The sequence below is a fragment of the Daphnia magna genome, linkage group LG3 (assembly GCF_020631705.1).
Source record: "Daphnia magna isolate NIES linkage group LG3, ASM2063170v1.1, whole genome shotgun sequence".
Classification (NCBI taxonomy): domain Eukaryota; kingdom Metazoa; phylum Arthropoda; class Branchiopoda; order Diplostraca; family Daphniidae; genus Daphnia; species Daphnia magna.
Window position 1 is genome coordinate 11,118,158 of NC_059184.1, and position 24,957 is coordinate 11,143,114.

Genomic DNA, 24,957 nt, shown 5'->3' on the forward strand with positions numbered 1-24,957 from the left:
ATTAAAAATGAAAAAGATATTGAATAAAAAGATATTTTTTCATTTCCCAATTTTTTTTCTAGTCCTAGTTCTATCTGGTTTATTTTTATTTAGCTATTGTTTGTGAATGGTTTGTTGTTCATCCCCTTGTAGCAGACGAATTTCTGGCAGCAAACGAAATTCTTCGGCAAAAAGAGACGAGCAACTTACAAACAAAAATAAAATAAAAATAAAGTAGATAGAACTGGAGCTAGAAAAAAATATTGGGAAATGAAAAGATGAATAGGGTACCCACTGCTAGGAAGAAAAGGGGGAAATCTAAATTATAGTTATGAAAACTTAATTTTTAACGTGAAGAAGATGGTTTCTCCATAAGACGCTGCAGCCGCAGCAGACCAACTTGGACACAAATGAGATTTTCGCATTTGTGGAAAATGCGCAACGCAGGATGTTTTACTGCTCTATAGTCAGGAAAATCTCAACTCCATCTCGTTCAGGGACCTGAACGCTGTCAGGCAAAACATGGCGACAACTCCTGATAGGGTTCAGGTCCCTGGCCTCAATTTGCAGCAAGAGATAGGCAGCTCAATTCGCTATACTAGCGCAACTTGCCTTTCGCATTCAGTTGCAACTCCATCTCGTTCAGGGACCTGAACCATGTCAGGCAAAAACACAAAACCCACGAGCAGTTATTTTTTTGTTTTGTGTTTGTTATTATTTATGATTATTGTTTATTTTTCTTTCTGTTTCCTTTCCGTAATACAATGCCTTTTAACCTTATAATTTTGTTTTCATTTATTAGAATATTACTTAATTAATCAATGGTATAATTTCATTAAAATTACTATAATAATTGTGAATTTCCACTCATGGGCATTCGGGTAGTGGAACCGGTTTCAAAACCCGATATCATTACTGTGTACCCTATTTCTATTTGACTTGTTTTTTGCAATACATCATAGTTTTATTTATTTTCCTTCACTTGCACACACATTTTAAGTTAAGGCTGGGCCATGTCTTTTAAAGTGGGTATTTTAAACGAAAGAAAACCGCTTGATAAGCACGTACCCGAGTAATGACCGATCAGCTATTTTTCAGGTAGGTAGGTCGGTGCGGTTTAACGTGTCTCGGGTAATCCCTCTATCCCAGTACACAAAATTAAAATAGCTTTATAGGTAACCATATTAGGTCTAAATAAACAAATTTTACAGAAATGGATAGCCGATGATGGGGGCTATCTACTTCCGTAAACTTTTTACTTAAAAAATACCTAACCGAGTAGTAAACCGATTGGATATTTTTGTCGGTGTCGTTTGACGGATCGTGAACTAAATGAATTATAATCGGTAAACCATAAGCTCTATATTTGAAAAATTACAGGAATGGATAGCTCTTGATTAGATCAATCTATTTGTGCAAAATTATCGCATTAAAAAATTTTACTAGGGTAGTAAACCGATTTACAATATTTTGCTTTGGTCGGTACGGTTTCACGGGTATCGGGTAACCCCCACCTCCCTGATATATGTAAAACTTCAATAATTTTTTGCGGAAAAACTATGAGTCCAAATTAAATAAATTTTACAGATATCGATAGCCCTCATCAAAAGCTACCTATTTCTGTAAAAATTATGAAAAAATATTCATAAACAAAAAACTTGAGACAATACTTTTTTTTATAGTTTTTGCGCTCTATGGATATACTCGACCCTATTGACAAAAGTAAAAAATATAATCCATTAAAAAATTTTTTTTCTATGAATATTTGTAGAATTGGAAAATCTAGAAACAAATTTTTATCAAAATAGACCAGTTTCGGATGCTGCGTTGCAAAATTTAAAAAAATCCAGGGGGGTTTCGATTGCAGGGGGAGATAGGAAAAAAGGGGATTTTTGATTTATTTACCCTAGTAATACTTTTCCAATTCAGGAAATGTTCTAGAATACTACACTTTAAGACATTTTGCGTCTTCTCCAGTCTTTATTAATAATTAATCATTCCTAGTTTATCCATTATCCCCATATCCACATTTGAATCACCCATGTTTACATATTTTCTTGACACTAGAAACGCAAAAAATACTAAACAGCATCCCTAGCCTTTTACTTGAATTAATTTTCATGGATAAACTAGGGCTGATTAATTATTTATAAAGACTGGAGAAGACGCAGAATGTCTTAAAGTGTAGTATTCTAGAACATTTCTTGAATTGGAAAAGTATTACTACCTAGCCTTTTACTTGAATTAATTTTCATGGATAAACTAGGGATGATTAATTATTTATAAAGACTGGAGAAGACGCAGAATATATTTTTTTCTTTATAAAACGAATCATTTAAGAAGATATAGCGATTTAAATTTTGGTAGGAGGGGGAATTGGGCGGGCCGCCGGTGCCATCTATCAACCAAAAATCGCAAGTTCTTGCTGATTGACAACTGAACTCGAAATTGTCGGGTGCCATCTATCAACTAAAATCGCATGATCTTGCTGATTGACAACTGAACTTGTAATTGTAGAAAGAAAACCAATAATGAGCTGCGATTTTTGGTTCCCAGATGGCACCGGCGGACCGCCCAATTTCCCGATTGTCTGATACACAATAATTAATATCTTTTTAAGGGTTAATTTTCAATATAGGGACATTTGGTAAATCAATAATTATTTTTTAAAACTGAATTTAAAAGAAAATAAAAAAAAAATTACATGGGTGGCATAGGAAATGTCGAACAGTCCCGTCCTTAACAATAGAGTAGTCCATGTTATATCGTGATCTGACAGTTAAAATTTCATCTGTGTATTAACCGGTTTCTTGCCGGCTTGTGTCTACATCATTTTGTTGTAAAAAAACTAGTTTATGCTACAAGTTTGAAATAAAATTTTAATTTTTCAAATAATATCTATTGAAACTTTTAATCTGTGATAATGAAGTATGCCAGTGATTCGGCCATTCTTGTTGAGTCAAATTCTTTGCCTGGAATTAATAAACCTCCCAAGGTTTTCAAAGAGTCGTCTTTTAACGTAACATTATTAGGAATCGACATTTCATATCTCACCCAAACAACCCAGTTTGCTTTGGTCTCGTCAGGAGTTTTCGTGTTTTTCATTCTTTATGGATTCCTACTAGTAAGTCTGAAATGGAGTGAAGTACATATGTATGGGGAGGGGAAATTATTTTGTTTTCATTCCAGGAAACCATATTTGTGCAACCAACGCTCAAGTCTCATGGACTCTATGTAACATTTATACAATTTATTTTGTACAGCTTCTTTGCAATGGTAGAATCACACTGTAAAAATGATACAGAAAGAAGGTATGTAGTTGGATTGAATCACTAAGAACTCTTTGTGGTTTTTTCTTATTACTTCCTGTTTAAATTTTAGAATTCCAGTACCAACTTATATCATCATATCATTTTTAACAGTTGGTACAATGACCATGTCCAATTTGTCTTTGGAATATTTAAATTATCCAACACAAGTGAGTAAATAAGCTTTTTCCTAAACTGTACTTGAAATACTTAGTCAGCGATGGAACAATCAATTTATTTGTACTATAATTCTCCAAATAGGTGATTTTCAAATCATGTAAACTGGTCCCAGTTTTATTAGGTGGAATACTTATTCAAGGAAAGAAATATGGTGCAAAAGATTTTCTAGCAGCCATCATAATGTGCATTGGATTAATTTGGTTTACACTGATTGATGTAACCATTTCACCAAACTTTCATCCAATTGGTTTCTATTACTTTACTTTTCAATTTTAGAATAAAATTTAATTAATAATATTTTTTAAGGTGTTATTATGATAAACTTTGCCTTAGTTGCTGATGCTATTATAGGGAATGTGCAAGAAAAGGCTATGAAAAAATATGGAGCTTCAAATAATGAAGTTGTCCTCTACTCATATTCACTTGGTACCATCTATCTTTTCGTGGCTTTGATAATTAGCGGCCGCTTGATTCCTGCCATCACTGCGGCTAATCAGGTTTTGTGGAAATTCCAACTAATAAAACATTTTGACGCAGCGCCACTGGTATTATTTCGTAAACAGTCCGATTCAGCGTTTTCAGTATGACAGCAGAATATTTAAAACAAATTTATTCATTTGTTTATTCGCTACTCTGATGTGGGAAGCTTTCTGTGCCCTCAGATATGTCGGAAAACCTTTGAATCAGCGTATTACGAAATAGTTTTTGTGATGTTCAGCGTTGCTAAAAACCTTATTCGGTTTACCGGTGTTAACAATTTCTTTGCATAAATTTTGGTTATTACAATAAAACCAAAGTTTCCAGTTTCGATATACGGGTTAGGTTGTTTGCTTTCTTTCACTGGATATGTGGGAGTAAACTTGGTTCTCACCCTTGTTCGAGTTGCTGGTGCCTTTGCCGCAGTAACAGTAATACCAGTTTGAGCTGTTATTTGTTTATTCGCATGATAATATTTTCTATTACTGCGCATTGCAGGTTACAACATTTCGGAAAGCCCTCTCAATCGTTGTTTCGTTTATATTCTTTGCAAAGCCTTTTACATTTCAGTAAGTTGAACTAATTAATCTGGGAACTATTGAACTACTTGATGCATCAACTTTTAATTAATGTTTTAATTCGCATTGGTTCTTCCTTTTACAATCTGTTTATAGATATGTTTGGTCGGGATTCCTTGTCATCTTGGGCGTGTATCTTAGCCAACGGCAAGCTCATTTGGTCTTTGCTGAAACTCGTCTTTTCAAAAGTGCTGTCAAATTTGTTAAACAACTGATGGCAACGAAGAAATTTGCCAAGGCTGCAATCAGTGTGTAATGAGTTTTTCACTTTATATTATATTTTTATTTTTTATTTATGTTTTGTTTTGTTAAACATTTCTTCTTGGGGTATTTATTTTGTGGTCGTCTCAGTAGCAATTAAAGTTACTCATGGTTAAATAAATACGAAAAGTAAATAATAAAATAATGCTGGATAAATAATTACGGCTCGGCTGAGGTAGTGCTACTATGAAAAACCGGTAGGAAGAACTGCCGTCACATCTCTTCCCACACATTTAATTCGCTCTGCATACTTTTAGCGTAACATTAAAATCGATCCCAAGAAGCTGGACATGTTTAAATATTCGTCTTGAAGATAGAATAACCATACAGTAGAAAAGAAAAAAAATTTAACAGGATCGTCGTAGCCGATATTAGAAATTGGCAGTAGCCTAAGCTCAACAAAGATGAAATGTAAAAGCTTTAAAAATTCTAATAGTTTGTTTGTGTTTGTGCACTGCACGAGAACTTTAAATCTAAGTAGTGACAAAAAACACGAAACACGCTGTGGGTTTACAACACTGCACAGGGATTTGTTTTAACCCGTGACGAATTATTTTTTTTTTTTTTTTTTTTTTTTCAGTTTACAATTTGCAGTTTGATGTAATTAAAACCAGATTTTAATTTTTTTTTAAGTACATAATTAATAAAGAAATGCGTAACCAGCAAATGAAACCATTGTTATGCTATTACTGCAAAATTTTATTAAGTTGTACACACAAAAAAACAAGAAGGAAAAAATAGTTTTGTTTTCAAAAACATACATACATACACACATTCATCGAAGAACGTAACTTGATAGACAAATGTTTAACTAAACTCCAGCCTTCAGTAGGTTAACTTCTAATTTCGCTAACCAGAAACTTGAAACTGCGTGAAACTGTCGGCAATCAAAAATAAAAGCGCACCAATCGATCGCTTTTTTACCTTCTCGACTGGGTAACCGAATCTTATCACTGGACGTTTGCATTGCATTGCATTGCATTGCAGAGATTGCCAACAATTTCTACACCTTTTTCATTCAGAATGAGTAATAGTAGTCACGTACGGGCGTGACGTAAAGAGATGTGACCAATAGGGTTACTAAGCGCTGTTTATAGGCAACGTTCAAAGTCTCGTAGCGACCGTTTCTCGCGTTCTTGTTGACTTGTTGTTTATTAGCCAGCATCGTTCAATAACAGCATTACGAGCGGTTTAATTCCGATTTTTTTTGGTATGAATAGATATTCGGTAAGACAATAGTGGGAGCAGGCTGGATGCACGATTATACGCGCGTCATTTGTTATCTATATAATCATCGAACCACTTACACGACTACATACTAACGTGATTTTACGCCCGTTTTCCTTGACACTTTTTCGCTGTAACTGACAAACGTGACCACTTAGACATTAAGAATAATAGTAGCTCCGATGATTTTTATGATCTATTGAAGCAAAAGTATTTGCCTTTGAATGAGCACATCCGGAGTTTTGCAAACAATACATCCGTTAGCTTCATTTTTTTCAAAGTGGCGCTACGATCAGGTTCAAATCAGCAACGCTGTGTTAAACAGTAAACTTTAACACCCAATTTTCTAATACGTGGTTAGCTTATACAGTTCAGTTATGTGTTTTGCTGCTTTTGACTTCTAACATTGCTCATGAAAACTGAAGTGTAGGACAGATTTCACTTCCGAAATTTGGATTTTAAAAATAACGCTAGGTGGCGTCACGGCTTTCTTATCTCCAGTTACTGTGACACACCGCGATTCTAGTCTGCGCATTGATCCGATTGCAGCTTGAAGCTTGAATGAATGTCGATTCTCTTCTTGTCAAAAGCTTAAGCGTGTAATATCAACGGCATTTAACTGTTTTGAATTTTTCTAGTTTAAAGATTTCTCGGCTAGGATCTATTTAGTTTCCGACACGTCCTCTGACTCAAGGGCGTGTTTTTGTTGGTGATAAATACCAAAAATAAAGGGAAAAAACAATCATGGAAAAACGCCGCTATTCGTAAGTTATACGGTTTGGGCTCTCAGAAATAAATATTACTAAACATACATTTTTTTCCCCTTTCAGCACTACAGGTGATTCCTTGTACATTTGTATGGATTTGACCAAGCAGGCTACAAGTGATGACATTAAAAAAGCATACCGTAGGTTAGCTCTAAAATATCATCCAGATAAAAATGTAAGTGGTGCTACATAAACCTCCATTAGGTTGCTTTTAATCATACCTCCTTATTTCAATGCAGCCAAGTCCAGAAGCAGCAGAAAAATTCAAAGAGGTCAATCATGGTTAGAATAAATTTGTTTAAAATATAATGTCTATGATTAATAAGTATATTATTGAAATTACCAGCTAATTCAATACTGAGTGACTCAACCAAAAGAAACATTTATGACAATTATGGATCCCTTGGTCTTTACATTGCTGAACAATTTGGAGAAGAAAATGTCAACACATATTTCCTAGTCACTTCTGGATGGTGCAAGGTAAATTTAAATTACCAAAATAAAGAAAAGCTGCCTTGTTTAACATAAAATTGTGTGTGTCTGTGTTAAGGCTCTGTTTATAGGATGTGGAATTCTCACTGGATGCTATTTCTGCTGCTGTTGTTGCTGTTGTTTCAACTTCTGCTGTGGCAAGTGCAAACCTAAGGCACCCGATGAGACTGGAGACTATCATAACTTTCAGGCAAGTACCAAAAAATCCCACCTCTACCAATACCGAGTGCCTTTCCATTTTGGTTGCTACTTTTGCCTTCTCTCATTTCATGTAGTCTGTTATGCTATCAAGGTTGCAGCATGTTTTTGATTTATGCTTGATCTTTCCACCTTTTCCCTGGGGAAACATAATAGTTGATTCAATATCCTACGCAGGATGGACATCAAGAAGGTGCTGCTAGTCAGCAGCCCATTATAGTTGAACAGCCTGGGAGCTTTACAAAGGTTAGTTAATTTTTTTTTATTTCGCCGGTTTAGTAAATAGTTATCGTGTTTTTTTTTCTTGATTAATTTTGCTTTTTCCTTATTGGCTTGTTTGAGTTCCACTTCACAACCTCTCCCCCCTCACTGCCGATAACCTAAATGTACATCGATAACGAACATTTTGTTTTTCTTTTTGCATAAAGAATGACGACAGCAGTGATGAAGAGGAAGCAGAGGAAGTCAGAAAGGCGCAAAGAGATGCGATATCTGTTCAACCTGAACCAAGGAATGTCAGTGAAACAACAGGCCTTAATCCATCGGACAAGCCCCCTGTTTACACCGCAGGTACAGAATAAGGGCTACTGACAAGGTGTAACTAAATGGTACCGGGATTGTTTAGGCGTGTATTCTAATATTGATGCACGTAAGTTCTTTGTAGATTTTTTTGGTATTTAATTTGTAAATTTTGGCAGGAATATTATTATCGTAATGAGGAAGCTACTTATTTTGCTGTAGTTCAGGGTTAATTTAAGAAGAATTTGGCGTTCGGCCATGTGAAGATCAATTTTCTAGATTTCGGAATTTGAGTCTGTTAAATGTTTTGAGGCTTGTCCAGTGCCATTATCAGTTTATCGCTCTTTTTTCTTTATAGTAATCTCTTTCGTGTAACTTATGTTTTGATTTATTTTCTCGGTCGGCTGATAGCAATACAGCAGGGTGGAACACCGCAACACGGTTCAACAGGAAAGGCTGCCATACCTCTTCAAAGCCATGAACCATGAATCGCCATTGGTAATCATAAAGGCTAAAGTCGTAAACTTTTTCGAATATTTTTAATTATTAGCTTCACTACCCTTACATTTGCCCGAAGGAAAAAAAAATCAAGATTGTCCGTTTATTTACTTTCATAAAATTTGAAAAACGGTACATTTTCTGGAATCGTTTTGGTATTAATTTTTCAGTGTGCATTATTCAGTAGCCGAAAGAGTAAAACGGCCGTCATTTTTCTCTTGGCTTCGAAATTTTGATTAATGTATTTTCCATCTTTTAGCAGACATTTTCATTTGTCTCTTTGGTAACTGACATTATTGATGATTACTTGTTGTATTCCTTTCAATTTTTCAGTTTTGTACAATTATTCGCCTAATGGTATACAAATATAGTTCTGTGTGTATGTGGTACAGTACAGTATAACCAAATTTAAAATATGTTCAAAATGTTGACGTACGACAAAAGCGGAAGGATGAAAGAGGGATGTTGACTATGATTTGTTTAAAGGAAGGGTGGCGTAGATATTTTGACTATCAGATTCGTCATTGTGTTCCATCATAGCTTCGTTTATCTTGGCTGATGTGTGTTTCCCCATCTGGCTAGGCAAAGCTGGCAATGGTCTGCACTCCAGTCCACACGCCGTCGTATTCTTCTCTTTGCAATGAATGCGCGAATGTTCAGCAACAAACTCGTTCAGCGAAACGTTCACCACACTTTTCGGCAATTGCAGTTCATTGACTTTTTTCGGATGAAAATCCCCGAATTTAGAGAGTGATTTGTTGACACGACCTGGTTGTAATTCATTGTCGATGTCCGCCTTACAAGTGGTGGAATCAAGTGAAACAGGACATGATTCACCATCGTTGCCACAGACTCGGTTTTTCGTTTTCTTCGTTTTGTCTATCTTGGCGTAGAGAAGCACGATTTCGTCTGCTGTAAGCGACGGTTTCGATTCGGTAAAAGACGATTCACTTTGATGCGATCCGTACGGTAGCATTGACTTTTCCGTGCAGTGCTGCAAAGAATCATTCCCTTCCTCGACGTCTTTGTCGAGATCAATGTCCAAATAAGTGCTTTCCTGCTCTGAACTGAGCGACGAAGATGAAGCTCTGGCGTGAGAATCGTCTGGTTCTCGGGCGAAACTATCATCTAATTCGTTGTAGACAGGTTCGCATTCGGCTTTGACGACTGTTTGACGCTTCGCGCTTCCATTGCCGGCAGTTTTGCACACGGCTTCCTTTGCGGAAGAACCTGAAGTGTGGATCAGCAACAGATTGCTTGATACCTGCAGGAAACGTTTTCTTGCTTTTTCAAACGTAGTCCGCATTCTATGAAATCAAAAGATCTGCTCAGTAAATGGAAAACTGGAAATTGAATTTCTTCAAGTCCCTTGAATCATTCAAAATAAAAGAGTGATGAACTTTATGTGGGCTTTGGTCAGAGACAAGCTATAATGCATAATTCAAAAAGAAAAATTGCACGTTTCACATTTTGATGGGGAATAACAACGAGCCTTCGTTTCAGAAACTAGATTTCGGTCATACAGCAAATGACTCATACAGTAAATGCAAATCAAAAGTGACGAGAGAAAATGCCAGCTTGTGGCGTTGATCTATAGAGGTACAGTAGCTTTCACATATTGCGGTAGGCTCCGCTTTACTATTCAACTGAAATGAAATAGCTCTCGCCAGCGGTTCTGACGCATATCTGACAGCTCAAAAGTCACGCATCCGTTTTCCAAACAAAAAAACTGAAGGGGAAAAGCTAACGTGTGAGACACTTGTGGAAAGTTCGAATATTCAGGCTAGGGTGCAATCAGAGACTTTCCCGTGTTCAAGAAGAACAGGGGACACGTGGAAGTAGATAACGTAAGTAGGAAACGAACACCGCACAATTTTGCATGGTACTTCTTGCTGAAATGGAATACATCATTGACTCCAGTAGGTCTACTGCAATTTTAGGCGGTTCTAAATAAATTGACCAAAGGCCCAAGAGTGAAAACGAAGCAGAGGAATTTTTTCAAAAGCTCTGCTTCCAAGTTTCTTTTGCTTTCCTTCCCATGAAGCAAACCTTAAAATAAATAGCAACTGACGACGTTCCTCGACCATAAGCAGTCAAATTTCTTAGTACCACTCGCTTTTTTAGTGACAGATCTCATGCGGAAAATCAGTACAGTATGTCACTGAGCAAGAAGAAGAAGAAGAAAGCAGCTTCGTCGTATTCACGATGACAGCCAGATAAATCATCGCACTTTGTGACGGATGACGAAAAAGAAAAACGAGACAACTAACTGGGTTAGTTGTCTGGCTAGCATGCGCATCCCGAATTTTTAATCCAACGGAACGACTATACTTTTTGAAAGAAAAGAAGAAAAAAAAAAACGTGGAATACGATACCTGCACAGGTTGAGGGCAACGCCAACAACGACCATCAAGAAGACGATGATAAAAGCGGCGACAAATCCTGTTGCCGCTATCGCTGTTCCGGTCGATGCCGTATTTTCTGATGCGTCCGTACTACTGGCGATACCTAAGCTGGAATCGGTTCCTGGGGTCACGTCTTTTTCCATCAGCTCGACGACCGAGGTTGTTACCGGAACTGGTTTGACGAATTCTATTTCTTTAATCGACGAGGTTTGCACGCGAGCAGTGGTGCTGCTCGATGGGTCGGGATGGTCGGGCATTATCGGCTCTTGCGTCGTTTCACTGCTGATAGCAACACAACAACAAAATGATCATTCCAGGCACAAAGAGACGTCAGCGATTGGACCTGGCGTTAGGTCACAAATGATCCATGATACATGGGATAACCAGGTTGCAAATAAACGGCGTGGAAAATAAGATGGCAAGGATTTATTGTTTGCACGGAATTGTCTCATTTGCGTGCACCCCGCTTTTTAGGTTAGTGAAATGATCCGAAAATATACACAAGCTGCTGCCCTACTGTATATTCACGAAATCAATCGTTTTGTCGCCATGGAGTTATTGAAGAGTAAAACAAGAAATGAATGGAAAGAAAAGGGCCTTTTGTGTTTGTTTTTTCGTTTTTTTGATTTTTATGCTACCAATTTAGAGCAAAATAAAAAAAGGTCCCTAACAGATTGTTCAGAGCAGGGGTATATTGGACAGAAGTGGGGAACTGAAGTTTACTACGTAATTTGAAGTTATTGAAGCCAATCGGAGGCAGCGAAGTCGAAACGACCAACCCAAAAAAAAAAAGGCAAGTCACAGAGGCTTACAAAAGATCACCGCCTACCTCATATTGTCTGCTGTTGTGGAAAACGAAATGGAGACCGGCGGATAATATGTTGTTCTCAAAGCGCAGTGAAAATTTCCCTCCTTCCAGACGCCACTTTGCTGACACACCTGTTTGGGTCACCCAAAAATACATTGAAATCGTGTTCACAATCCTGAAAAACCTGATCATTTTAATGACAACTCACGATCGCAGTTTGAAGAGGTTTGTCCGCCAGAATTCCTACAGCCGGCACGATATGTTACACACACGCACACACACACACAAAATGTTTAATTTCAATAAATAAATCAAGTATTCAATTAAAATTTGTTCTCAGCAATGGGCTGTGACCCGCATCTAACGAGTGGCTACAATGGACGTTGCAAACAAACTTTGATTTACTTTGTGGCACGTATCCATTGAAACAGGTATACTGGGCGATGGCTCCTGGTTTGGTATGGTTGTCTACCAGATTGTAGAGAGCGTTGGAAATGGGACGAGGTAATTGGCAATCAGTAGCTGCGCATAACCAATACGAAAGATTAAGTCTGGCGTAACCGAAGGCGTTTGGCGCCATTCCCTTTCAATGTTTACGACTTATAATCATTTTGAATCAAATTTTCTCACGTCGACAAAAAGGCGGACTACCAGTCCAGAGACCATCGAGACCGCAAGTTCTCGCGGCGTCACCCCCGAATATCATGTAGCCATCCGAGCAGCGATATCGAGCAACGCTGTTAAAACTGTTGTTACTCAAACCGCGTGTAGGAAATAAATCGATTCGTCCGTTAATCACAGGAACCAGCGGGTGGCATTCCACAGCTATGTTTGGGAAAAAAGAATGTGCTGCGTAAGAATGCGACATGTTGTCAAACGAGTAAAACAAACACATCGAACCACTCTTACCGACACACTGGGTGACCTCGCTCCCGATCCAATTGCCATCTACGCATCGCAACACTTTCGATCCGCGTAAAACGAATCCGGCTTGGCAAGTTGGCGAGAAAATGTGTCCATGTTTCTCTTCCAACAATTGGCTCTGATTGGCTGGAGCTGCAAACGCCGGAAGATCAGGTAGACCACAAGCCATCGGCGCGTCTAGACGATTTGAAAAAACAAAACAAAAAACAAGTCGAAAAAGAAAAGAATTGAAGCTGGAGAGCGTGACAACGGTTTCTATTGGGACTGGGTCTTTTTTAACTCTCGTGTCAACCATATACGTAGGTGGGAACTATGCAAAACCTACACGAATTTCAATTCATATTTAGCGCAGTATGGGACTAAACTTGTTCTCTTTCTCTTCTGTCCTTGTCGACAAGTTATTTTTGAATGGATTTTTTTCTTTTCTTTCATGCCATAGCCGTGGTAGAACAGTTGCTTGAAGGCACTATGATTACTAGATTTTTTAAAACGCTCATGCAGCGACGTACGAGAGCTCGGTGAATAGCAGCCCGTAAAGGGAGGAATGTCGGACAATGCCTTTCAGATGTGGTGGCGACTTTCCAACGAGTTCCAACGAGTTGCTCGGGCAACAGTTTGAGTAACCTTAACCAAGACAACCGCAACCTTTTTGGCTTCAGATGAGCAATTGACTTGAAATTTTGCAAGAAGCCGCAGTTGTATTGATTTGAAAACGTACCTGGCAAGCCGTAGATTTCGATTTCACACAAAGCAAAATAGAAATCGTGCACTTGTCGCTCGTCACGGATGTGAAGAAAACGACCAGGAACTGCAATGGGTCCGTCCTCTCCCCGGCACTCAATTTGTACTTTGGGGGAATTAACTTGCGATAATCTCGGGGTACACCTATAAAACAACAACACATAATAATAAAAAAGGTAAAGATATAGTAGGTATCGAGATGAGCAGATGATATAGAGTTGCGCATTATGGATAGTACCTGCGATATTGGATGCCGGGGGCAGATTCCAACTTTTCGGCTATGAACACCGTCAATTCTTGTACAAAGCCTGGCAATCAAACAGAGTGAAAGGAAACTGTTGAACTAACCTAACGACTGACGCCTTTAAAAATCAGCTCGAATGCTGTCCATCCCCTTTACGTACCATCTGGCACGTGCAGGATGAGACCACTGATCAAATGGTTTTTCTTCAGGTCAATCTGAATGAATCGGTCGCCGACTCTCGTGTCCAGGTAAATGCAAGATTTTGGGTTGCCGTCTACGATCAGATCTGGCCGGTAGTGATTAACGACGCGTGAGGAGGCAACGGCTTTTTTGTAGGCCAAATTATCAACTGTGTAAGGAAAAATAGCTCATCAAGCACAACGCACAACTTAGTCTAACGAACGCATTCGTAAGGAACGCAAGGCAAACGGCAAACGGAAGTGCGGATAAAGCATTTGCATTAGCGATGCGTATGGTGCGGTAACGAAGTGAAGAACAGGAAAATGATGGCCTTCCGTAAAAGCATTGCCGTATTGTCGTTTTGTAAGCGCATCTAGAGCCTACTGTAAATCAAGAGATGACAGGAGACTCACCACAACGAGGCCGACGGCCGGACCATGATCCGTCATTTTGGCAGGTACGAGTGGAATCGCCTAGCAAAGCAAAACCTGGCTGGCAACTGTAAAAAAAAAAAAGAAAAAAGAATTGCAATTATAATAATAAAAAAGGGGAAAGACATAAGAATTTCCATTGGTTATATTGACCAGATGATTTTATATTTGCGCTTGTGCGTACATACCTATATTCCGCTTTCTGGCCAGGATTATAAAGCGCTGCAGGATACAGCGATATTTGAGTTCCATTATCGGCACGACCTGGAACTCCACACATTGACGTCGCTTCGGTCCCTAGATAGTGAGTGTCATGATGTAGTGCATATCATTATGTTGTACTAAAATATTGGGACACAAAATTTGCTCTTCTTTTGCTAGCTTAATACTGTTAACGCTTGGGCTTTCCTGAAGTAGGTGATTGGTCCAATTTAAAATCATTTTATGATTGATTAGTTCCCGCATCAAAAAGCATGAGCTTCTATTTTCAAATGTCACGCTGCTATTAGATTTAGGGGACGCATTGCCCTTAGCTAAGCTACCAGCTACGATTAATTTCTCATTTGATGCTAACATCTCTCTTGTGTTTTAGGCGAACGTTAATTCATCAAGTCCGTCAGCAATGTCCCTCACAGCCATTTCGACTGGGATGGCCTCGTAGATGTAGCACAATTTAGCTATTTGATTTCGTTTCACTCGGAGCCGGCCATTAAGCCGAAGAAGCGGACGGCCCTGCGGTTGTCGGTCAGTGGTTTGCGTGCAAGTGACTTTTCCAAATCAAATCGATACACTATATTCCATTATAAATGTGTGGTTTTACAACCTGTTTGGTCTCGTGCGTTTATATTTGTCTCTCTCACTCTCCGTTGTTTTCTTTTGTTGCTCTCTCTCTTTCCGCCATTGGGTGCTACTTGGTATATGAAATAAAATAAGCGCTTGACGATGTCATTTAGAAATTTCGTTTTACGGCGACGATGGGGAGAACGACGATTCCAAGTGTGACGCACGTCGACGACAGCGTGGAAGTAAACTAGTATGAACATATAAAAGTGGAGGCAGACTGGTTGAGACTCTCTAAAGTCAAGTGGTGCTTAACAAAACATGGGTCGAACGTGGCAGCAAACACCAAAAAAAAAATGTGGTAGAAGAAGGCTATCTGTAGTATCTGGGCTGGGAGATGTTTTAAATTAATTCTCGTCGCCAACGGCCAGCAGATGGAGATTGCGAAATAGACGGAGCCAAGAGCCATCATTTCAAGTGGGTTGATCTCGATCTCTAGCTGCGAGTTAGACAACTAGGGCATCTAGCATCCTAATATGTCGTTTTTCAAATAGGTAACACGATCCGATGGCGTATCAGTCAATTCAGCTTCATTCCCTCCATTTGTTTGGTGTAAAACATGCCCATCAAATCGAGATGACTACACGCGCTTTTCGGGGATTTTCAGCCAAATTTCCATTTTTTTTCTTTCGTACTTTCATTGCTCTAATTTTTGACGTAGGCTATTGAACGGCGGGCTTCTGGAGCAAATATACATTTTAAATGCCACGAAATCTAGCGAAATCCGCTCCCATTGACTTTCTCGGCTCTGTTGTAAAGGTTTTGGCAGTTCCACGAAAGGCGCCTTAAACTGGGATAACTTTGAACGGGTGGGTAATTCTATTGGCACAGGTGGAATCGCTATTATAGGCCAGAAGCAATCTATGCAGATAGTCGTGAAAGTTCTTTATTAAAATCACGGAACTGAATAGAAGTTGGAAAAAATAAAAATAAAAAACATTTCACAGGTAAAGAGTTTGCTGAGAACAACGCTGGTAGCAAAAATCTTTAACTTTGTTTACCTTTGAAACCATAAATGACATAACCTAGTTGTATTTACGTAATTTCAACCAACCACGCAAGGTCTCGATAGGTATTTCCATTTTGAGAGATGTTTAAACCTATTACTACACCGATCGTAGAAGCTACCTCAATCTATAAAGGGAGAGACTAGAGAGTAGCACACATTCCGCGGATACCATGACGTCCATAACAAAATGTTCCACATTATAAAATAAAGAGGAAAAAAATTTATGTGCGACAAGCGAAGACTCACCAAGTAGCGAAAAGAGGAGACAAACGAAGAGCATCAGCACTGGTGTTGGATCCAAGGCAACACGTCGAAATGGCTGCCTCGCAGGCTGATTTGGGATGGCGGCTACAGCCTCCTCTTTCGACATAGCGGGGGAGCGGACCAACGGGTGGCTGGCCAGTTGTTGAGCTTTCAAAACCATCGCCGATACGCGATGATTTGTGACTCGATTTCCTTTTCTGCGTTTCCGTTAATGTCTTCCCGTTCTGAAGCAAGCTGTTGATTGGCGATGGATCAAATTTTCGTTTGGCTCTAGATTTCGGCTAAGGCGCCAATCAAAACACGTGACAAATTATTATGTTTCCTCAGAGCATGTGACAGCTCTTATTCTTTTGAACAATTGCTTGATCGTCAATGCTTGTAACAGATTTCCCCCCCTTGTTTTTCTGATGTACAGTACGTATAGCACGAGGTAAACTCAATTTACCAATGAATAACAAAGAACTTGAGAGCACAACTTTCACTGCTAAAACTCACGAAAGTTAATATCCCATAAAGGCAATTTTCGAATCCTTATTGCTGTAGTATTTTCTCATTTTACGGAAAACTTTCCAAGTCCAATACGTTTGAGAAATATAATAGTAGCTATTAACGAATGATGTTCCTCTCAAACAACAACAACAAGTTCCGAAACACGGCAGGTGCACGCCGTACGTCTAATGAAATCCAACACTTTTCTCTCTGGTAACGTACGTAGCCAGGAATGAGTGTTCAAACGAAATACTTTCAATCAGAATGAATGCAATCGGCACGTTCTACTTCAACTTTGACAGTGAAAATTGAATCGGTTAACATCCGCTTGCCGCCACTACCTGGTCACGACTGACAATCCGGCCAGCTACTGCAACTCTTTTTAAGACCGAGAGCCGTAGAGTTTCTCACATTTCTTTCCCGTCTGCTGTCGGCGCTACACCACTGTGTCGTATGCGATCGCATCGAATGTAGGTCAAAGGAAAGAGGCGACATAGCATCAAACATTATTATTTTTTTTTTAGTTGCCTGGTGACGGGTAGCAGAACATCCGCAAACATGTTCCGTCGCTTTCTGATGCACAATCCAGCAGAATTATGCTTTTAGGTGAAGAAGAAGCATTGAACAAAATAAATACCAAAAAAATTCAAACCAATGATTTGGCTTGGTGACGTTTATTATCCAACCAAAAATGTTATACTGAGTTCGGGTGAACGAGCTAGTCCTTCTCAAATCGACAACGTGTTCCAAGACACACACACAAAAAAAAAAAAAAAAAAAAAAAAAGAAATCGTAAGAATGGAGAGAGCTCTTCACCGAATAGCGAAAGATAAAACTCGACATACACGATGATGATAAGTGTAAGAGGGACATGAGACAAAGGTAAGGAGAGGAGCTTAAATTAATCAATCGACTTTTGGTGTTGGATCGTCAACATGCATTTTCGCTGTAACGGCTCTATAAAGATTAAACACGGAGGTGAATGAGGAAAGCGGGTCAAAGATAAAATTAGTACATGATTTAACGGTTACGACGAGAAGGTGCAGGTGAGGCTACGCGTGATGAACTACGAGAAGAAGTTCGTTCACTAGTACCTTCCTGGGGAACGAAAAAAGAAAAAAAGAAAACGAGACCATTAAACAACTTGGATGATTTGATTGTTGTTGAATTAAAATACCAAAACAATGACAACATAGGCGGGGTGGTCGTTAGTAGGAATCATCCAACACCTAATGATAACTTGCCTCTTCTTCCCCGAAATCGTCCTCTTCGTCGCTCACGTATTTCCGGCTGGTTCGTTTCCGCTTGCTCCTCCCGCCGGCAGGGGTGGCATGACCGCTGCCATCGCTGTTCTTACCGCTACGGTTTTTACCAAGTTTGATCTTGACTTTCACCGAAGATGCCGCGTTCGAATTGTCATCCGATTCACTGGGTTGCGCGTCGTCATCATCGTTGCCTTCATCTTCCTGATGTTGTTGCTGTGGCGGTGGCTGTTGAGGCTCTTCCGGTTCTTCCTCTATACGTTGTCTAGCACTGGTGAAGACGGACTGAAGAACAACCGAGTCTTCGTAAATGAGCGACGACTCTTCGTTATAGTTTTGTGCGTTTTTACAGAGCAACATGAAATCGCGCTCCAGATCGTCGAAATCCTACAAATTCAAACAACAAGAGTTGCAGCCAGAACACAATAGAAAACAATTGAGGAAACCATCCGTATACCATATATTTGTCCGCCTGAAGTCGCTGCAGGATTTTATTGATGTCGATAGGTTTCTTGATTACTTCATAGTAATCGGGTAGTTCTTTACGGGTTGGTAGCTTCATGAAAGGTTGACTGAGCATTCTACCCTCGGCGTCAGTGTATTTCATAACGGCTTCCAGAATTTTCTTCAGCTTGCGTTTGAGTGGCGCACTGACGCTGCTATCCTTTTCGGCGTTTAGCGACCGACCTCCTCCTCGCCGCTTTTTGTTCGACGGCTCATCATCTTCATTGCCTCCATCGCCGTCGCCTCGCTGGCGCTTGCGACGCGAACCGCCAGTGGCCCGCGATCGTTTAGAGGAGCCACGTCCACTTGGACCGGGCTCTTCTTCCTCTTCGTCATCATCTACGTTGCCTTCTTCTTCCATGGCACCAATAGCTTTAAGCCACTCTTTTTCGGTGAGGCTTTCGCCATAATCGACATCCTTCTTCTGACGATTTCCTCGACCAAACACGCGTTCTTCTTCTTCTTCGCACGTTAACCGTTCCACCTCCTCTTCGTCCTTGGACATCCATTCCGGCAGTTCAGATTCTTCCATCAGACGCGGTTTTCTTGCCGCTCCTTGGCGAGCCTCTTCTCTTCGCCGTTCGATATCCATACGTTGATATAGCTCAAATTCGCTCTCGCTGCGAGCTATCATTTGATTGACTGTTTCATCATCGGGGACTTCGTTCTCCTCCTCGTCTTCCATTTCATCCTGGATACATCAAGATAAAATTATAGTGCCTCAAGGTTTTCTTGCAAATTGAGAAAGGCTAAGCTTACCGCATGTAAAATTGTCTGTAGGAATTGGCGACGATCTGCTCCAGTCGATTTTTGATCAAATTTACCAGCCTGGATGACTTTCTGGTCCATATTCAACTTGTACCTAGTTTATTTTAATGCATTTAAATTATCTGTATGATGCACCATTGGTCCATTAAATACCTCGCAGCAGCCAGAATACGCTCTTCTACAGAGCCTACGGTCATCAGCCGTAAAACACGCACTTCGTTGGTTTGCCCAATACGATGGGCACGATCCTGCGCTTGCAAGTCCTGATGAGGGTTCCAATCCGAATCAAAGATGATGACGGTGTCTGCTGCTTGAAGATTTAGACCTAAGCCACCAGCGCGAGTTGAAAGCAGAAAAAGGAAATAATCCGAAGACTTGTCGTTGAACTTCTTCAACAGGTCGCCACGATCATCAGCTTTCGTCGTACCGTCTAATCGCAGATACTAAATTCAAAAAGACAAAAAAATGTACTGCCTGCTTCGACATAACGACTCTCAGAATCAAGTTCACGCGAAAGGAACTAACTTTCTTAAAACGAAAAAAAAAAAAAAGGAAAGAAAAATACAAAATAAAATGCGAATGTACCTTGAAGCTCTTCCAATTAAGATAGTCCTCCATGATAGTCATTAGTTGTGTCATTTGACAGAAGAGAAGAACGCGATGATTCAAATGCTTCAATTTCGGGAGAATGCGATCTAGGAGTTCAAATTTGCCCGAAGTGCGATACAAATCGGGACCCGAAACAAGTCCACCCGGTACGTTCATGTGTTCACAATAGGCTTCTTCGATATGCTGGAACATGAAAGGGTGATTGCAAAGCTTTCTGAGCTGCATAATAGTGTTCATGAGGGCCTTGGCACCTCCTTTGCCTTTCTTATCTTTCTCGGACCCATCAGTAAGCATGACACCTTTGCTCTGCATGTGCCGGTATAGGACTTTTTGCAAGCCAGACATGTCGCATTTGACAATGTATTCGACCTTGTCCGGCAACTGCGATTCTACTTCCTTCTTGAGGCGACGGAGAAGGAAAGGGCGTAGCACTTTGTGGAGACGACGAATAATCAAAATTGTTTCTTCTTCATTGAGTTCCACCTTTTCGCCAGTAGTGGCAAAGGGGGCGTTGAACCATTGCTCAAAAGTAGAAACCGATTTGAAGATGGATGGCAGCAAGAAGTTCAATAAAGCCCACAATTCAGGCAGTTTGTTCTGGAGTGGTGTACCAGTCAACAGTAAGCGATGTGGCGCCAAGTAATGCGTGTTTAACACCTACGTGTATGGGAAACCGAAGAAATACGTAAAAAGGCAGAGAGATTACGTGTAAGAATATTACCTGGGTCAATTTACAATGATGGTTCTTCATACGATGTCCTTCATCGATAATCATGTACTTAAATGGTAACTTGGCCAAAATTGACTTATCCTTAATGATGTACTCGTAGGTCGTAAGAAGCACATTGAATTTGACAGCTCTCATTTGATTTTGAACAATGCGGCGTACTGTAGGTGAACCCTTATAGCATACTACATTGACGGACGGAGCCCATTTTTCGAACTCCAAAGACCAGTTGGAAAGCGTTGACAACGGCACAATAATCAGATACGGTCCTGGGTTTTTTTTAACTTCCATCAAGTATGTGATCAATCCAATGGTTTGAATGGTTTTGCCAAGACCCATTTCATCAGCCAGAATTCCGTTTAGATTGTTGTTATAGAGAGAGACAAGCCATTCCAAGCCTTTCACTTGATACTCTGTGAAATTGATATAGAAATGACGCACAAAACAGTAAAAAGGTTGACCATACACATATTTACAACTCTCTTTTACCTTTCAATTTGCCATTGATCAAAATGCTGGCCTGTCCATGAACCTTTTCGTGTACCGTGTGGGCAATAGAGTAGTAGTTTTTCTCGCCATCGTCAGTCTTGTACTCGTCATCCAAAGCCTTAACTTTTCTTATGACTCCTGAAGCAGTTTCGTCACTTATCTCGGATTCGTCTTTTACTACTACTTTGGTCTCTTCTTCGCGCTCTTGCTCGTTACGTTGCTCTTCCTCCTCAGTTGCTTCTTCCCAGCCAGGATGAGCTTCCAACCAGGTCTGTCGGGAAAAAATTAGAAACATTGCTTGATCAAAATAACGCCACAATGAAAATGATAAAGTGCAAGTGTTGCGGAATTACCTGAAGAACGGACGCAAGCGGGGCTTCCTCGCCTTTAAGGATATTTCCGGTAGCCGTTTCTACAACGGTAACATGGAAATCATCAACAACTGTTCCATCATCGTTTCGCTGGATGCGTCTCTTCATCATTTGCTGCTCCTTCATTTTTCGTCGTTGTTCCGTCTTATGAAGTTTGACCATCTCCGTGAGATTGGCAATGTATTCGTCAGTTTGCTGAAGAAGGAAGGCAAGACGCTTGTCTTTTTTCTGATCAATCAGCTTACGATAGCCTTCTTCATCTTCAGCCATCAAGCGACGCATACGTTCTTTTTCAATGCGCTCCTGTTCCTTCTTCTGTTCGCGCTCTGCGTTAGCATGGTGTAACATAACCGCTTTGTTGATGCGCACAATCTTGGCCTGCAGCAATATTTTCCAGAGGTTGGCGATTAATTTTGTTTAGGAAAATCTAATCGAAGATCTTTTAAATACCTGATTATTACGATGGAACTCCTTGAGATCTTTGCCGTGTTGGAGAACAGCCGTGAGGTACTCTTGGTGTTTTTGACGCCTACGGCGCTCGGCTTCCATTTTCTGTTGTTTTTCCAACTTCTCAGTCGCTCGAGCTTCTCGTAGTCCTTGTTTCTTGGTCCTCTTATAAGCCTTTACGTTCACAGCTGTTTCTAGTGTCGTGTCTCTTCTTGTGCAAGCCAATACTTCAGAGCGCAACTGCCTCTGGAAGTTAAGTAATCGTAGTGCGCGCAACTCAATCTGCGCCTTTACTCGTAGATCTTCGCCCATCGTAGTAGGCAGGTTGCTCAACTCTTCAATTCGATAGGCAACACGGCTGGCCATGCGATTTTCTCTCTCCTGACCACAACATAATGTTTATAATTCGATTCGATTTGGTAACCGTTCTGTGTAGCGTACCTGCAAAATTACCACGGGATCTAGTCCCGCCGGCTTAGCTATTGGGGTAACTTTGTTTTGTTTGGAGACGAGCGTTTGCTGCTGCAGTTGCTGTGGCTGTATCTGTTGAGAATGAGGCATCACAGGTTGTTGCTGCATCAACGATGCGTTGGGAGCAGAAACCACCGGTGGTGCTATAATGGGTTGCAGCGCAGCATTTCCCATCTGAATTGCTGTAGGAGCGGTGGCTCCCTGCGATGGTTGCATGGGATGTATTGGAACCTTCAGTTGTGATAATAAATCATTATTTAAAAAATACAAACTCGTGTTATCTTGAAAACTAACCTGCGGTTGGGGAGGTCGGGGAGTTGGTATGGTTCCCGGGACTGGACTCGCAGTAGTTGCAGATGTCGGCGTTCCGGCCGATGGTGAGGGGCCCATAGATGGGAGCTGTGGCTGTTGCCCACCTGCTGATGGTGCCACGGGTTGCTGAGAAGGATATGTAGGGCCCATTGGTCTAACATTGGAAGGTTGCATCGGAGACGAAGGAACGGTAGGAGCGGTAGGTCTCTGGAAAGGTTGTCCGGGCTGTGATGGGGAAGAGACGTACATTTGCTGCTGTTGCTGGTCAAGCTGGGATACCGAACTCGGTTGTGCCTGCAGTGAAGGTAGATCCGTCCTTTTCCCTTGTGCAGCCATTCCAATATTGGTGGGCACAGGCTGATTCCGAGCCAATAAACGATATGCCATAATTTGCGCTCGAAGCTGGTGCACTTGAGTTGGTGACAGGAATGATGATTTCATGGAGTTGGCTCCTTCTGGTCCGGAAGAATTGCCATTCAGCGCCGCAGAGTTGGGTGGTCCATACGGAGAAGGTGCACCTGCTTGCCTATCATAGTAACATTATTCACGATAAATTATATCCAATTATAACGTGCCGTAAATAACTGAAGGACGACCATATCAATTCGCACTACCTGTTGGGGTCTAACGGAGGACCAGGGCTATGGCTAGTCGGTGCCATTCCCCCTTGTTTAGCTCGCATGGCAAGGAGGGCAGAATACCGAGGATCATCTTGCAGACCCCGGTCTTCCATTGTAGATATTGCTCTTTGTAAAGCATTAATGTTGTCAGGTGGATAAGGTGGTGCTCCAGGTTGTTGTTGAGATGGCTGAGGAATCGGGCCACCTGGCTGTGATGGGTAATTTGCTTGCTGTGGAGGCTGATGGTGTGAAACTGGAGGATAGCCTCCCCCTGCTGCCATGTAATGAGGCTGTGGGATTCCACCATGATGTTGCCTTATTGCTTGTTGCATCGGCTGGTGAGGGGGGCCCATTGAAACAGCTCCTGACATTGGAGGTGGATAAGCTTGCTGTTGTTGTTGTGGTTGTTGCTGGAACTGTGGAGGTGGATGTTGCTGCATTGGTGGTCCCATGGGTGATGGAGATGATTGGGGATGGTTCATAGGTGATGGTGGTTGAGGAGGAGCCATTGGGGAAGCCACTTGCTGCTGCTGATTTCCAGCATTTGGGTTTGGATGAGAATGGGGTGCAGGAGAAGCAGTTGGGTGGGTTATTGGTGATGGCTGTGGTGTGCCAGGGCCTGGTCCAGGTGAAGTCATCATGGAGGAAGAAGGTGGCTCTCCAGATGACATCCTTCACAACCTGGATATATATACGAAGAACATTACTGTTAGTATCCTCAATTTACTGAAAGCAAGATGGTAACTGGCATGGGAAAAAAAATTGATGCATTTTAAAAACTAAAATAGACAGATATTTTCAACTCAAACAATTTTTCAAATGCCCCCGCCAATAATGTAACATTAGGACTGTAGAGAAAAAAAGTGTCGTCTTCAACTTATAACCGGTCTAATTTACAAACAGTAAAATTTTTATGTCTTATGTTAATGTTACGACAACTTTCAAATCAAAACAAGTTAAGTTTTACCTCGAACCTTTTTAACTGTTGCTCCAATAACTATTTTCTTTTGACAGTTTCTATTTGGGAATTCCCTTTCAGACACAAAAAATATGGAAAACTATGGCGTTGCTTTGCGATTGCTTGGCTTTTTTCATTGACGTCAGGTGCCCTCTGTGGGGGTTTAGTGTACTACGTGGTCAACAACGCTGACTTTTCTGGAATGCAATATTGCCACATGCCTTTCATGAAAGTTATAAAACAACTTATTCCATTTTCTGTAGGTTTAATAATAAAATATAATATCGTACAGCATGAGATCTCTGAAATCAAGCTAAAATTAAAAACTCCTTTTTTTTTTCCGTAGATGTCGTACATATCTGGAAGGCAATGAAACTCTTACCAGTCCGAAAAATTAAGGATCGAGCCGGGAGCCGTAGTCCGTAGAAGGTAGACCCCAGCGGCCTAGCCTAGAGCTGGGACGAAGGAGTTGGAGCATGATCATATAAGACACTACTACGAAGGAGTAATAAAATATAATCTTACATGATAATGATAGGAGGCAACAGCCCCAACAGGCAAGCAGCAAGGAAATTCAGGTCCCGGAACGAGACGGAGTTG

At 40.6% G+C, this 24,957-nt stretch overlaps 4 protein-coding genes across 9 annotated transcripts; 2 read left to right on the forward strand and 2 right to left on the reverse strand.

Moving 5' to 3' along the window:
* Positions 1-2,726: 2,726 nt before the first annotated feature.
* On the forward strand, positions 2,727-4,925 carry LOC116918680 (adenosine 3'-phospho 5'-phosphosulfate transporter 2). Its single transcript, XM_032924414.2, has 8 exons — positions 2,727-3,103; positions 3,169-3,290; positions 3,361-3,457; positions 3,549-3,714; positions 3,774-3,964; positions 4,265-4,375; positions 4,443-4,513; positions 4,619-4,925. Exons 1-8 carry the CDS (start codon positions 2,903-2,905, stop codon positions 4,776-4,778), a joined length of 1,119 nt encoding a protein of 372 aa, XP_032780305.1. The 5' UTR covers positions 2,727-2,902; the 3' UTR covers positions 4,779-4,925.
* A 1,587-nt stretch (positions 4,926-6,512) lies between these two features.
* Positions 6,513-8,891, forward strand: LOC116918681 (dnaJ homolog subfamily C member 5). Of its 3 annotated transcripts, none has more exons than XM_032924415.2 (8): positions 6,513-6,774; positions 6,841-6,952; positions 7,017-7,059; positions 7,124-7,257; positions 7,328-7,459; positions 7,624-7,713; positions 7,896-8,037; positions 8,398-8,891. In XM_032924415.2, the coding sequence occupies exons 1-8, from the start codon at positions 6,755-6,757 to the stop codon at positions 8,472-8,474; spliced, it is 750 nt and encodes a 249-aa protein (XP_032780306.2). In that variant the 5' UTR covers positions 6,513-6,754; the 3' UTR covers positions 8,475-8,891. The 3 variants fall into 3 exon arrangements, with proteins under 3 accessions (XP_032780306.2, XP_045026940.1, XP_032780307.2); XM_032924416.2 differs by having other exon boundaries at positions 6,515-6,774; positions 7,645-7,713; XM_045171005.1 differs by lacking the exon at positions 7,624-7,713.
* Positions 8,574-17,185, reverse strand: LOC116918676. 2 transcript variants are annotated; one of them, XM_032924406.2, is made up of 13 exons: positions 16,313-17,185; positions 14,406-14,514; positions 14,200-14,285; positions 13,767-13,955; positions 13,601-13,670; positions 13,340-13,506; positions 12,607-12,798; positions 12,328-12,522; positions 12,103-12,219; positions 11,906-11,940; positions 11,719-11,828; positions 10,860-11,168; positions 8,574-9,791 (listed from the first exon to the last, which is right to left on the reverse strand). In XM_032924406.2, exons 1-13 carry the CDS (start codon positions 16,488-16,490, stop codon positions 8,954-8,956), a joined length of 2,595 nt encoding a protein of 864 aa, XP_032780297.2. In that variant the 5' UTR covers positions 16,491-17,185; the 3' UTR covers positions 8,574-8,953. The 2 variants fall into 2 exon arrangements, with proteins under 2 accessions (XP_032780297.2, XP_032780296.2); XM_032924405.2 differs by having other exon boundaries at positions 10,860-11,171.
* Positions 17,186-17,453: 268 nt separating this feature from the next.
* Positions 17,454-24,530, reverse strand: LOC116918675 (ATP-dependent helicase brm). 3 transcript variants are annotated; one of them, XR_006644354.1, is made up of 14 exons: positions 24,367-24,526; positions 23,394-24,080; positions 22,762-23,305; positions 22,438-22,698; positions 22,000-22,377; positions 21,532-21,927; positions 21,179-21,449; positions 20,684-21,102; positions 19,939-20,619; positions 19,507-19,796; positions 19,345-19,447; positions 18,539-19,276; positions 17,997-18,468; positions 17,454-17,917 (listed from the first exon to the last, which is right to left on the reverse strand). XR_006644354.1 is itself a non-coding variant. In XM_045170998.1 (14 exons), the coding sequence occupies exons 2-14, from the start codon at positions 24,068-24,070 to the stop codon at positions 17,840-17,842; spliced, it is 5,241 nt and encodes a 1,746-aa protein (XP_045026933.1). In that variant the 5' UTR covers positions 24,071-24,080; positions 24,374-24,530; the 3' UTR covers positions 17,454-17,839. The 3 variants fall into 3 exon arrangements, 2 of the variants coding, with proteins under 2 accessions (XP_045026933.1, XP_045026932.1); XM_045170998.1 differs by having other exon boundaries at positions 18,064-18,468; positions 24,374-24,530; XM_045170997.1 differs by having other exon boundaries at positions 18,064-18,468.
* Positions 24,531-24,957: the final 427 nt, after the last annotated feature.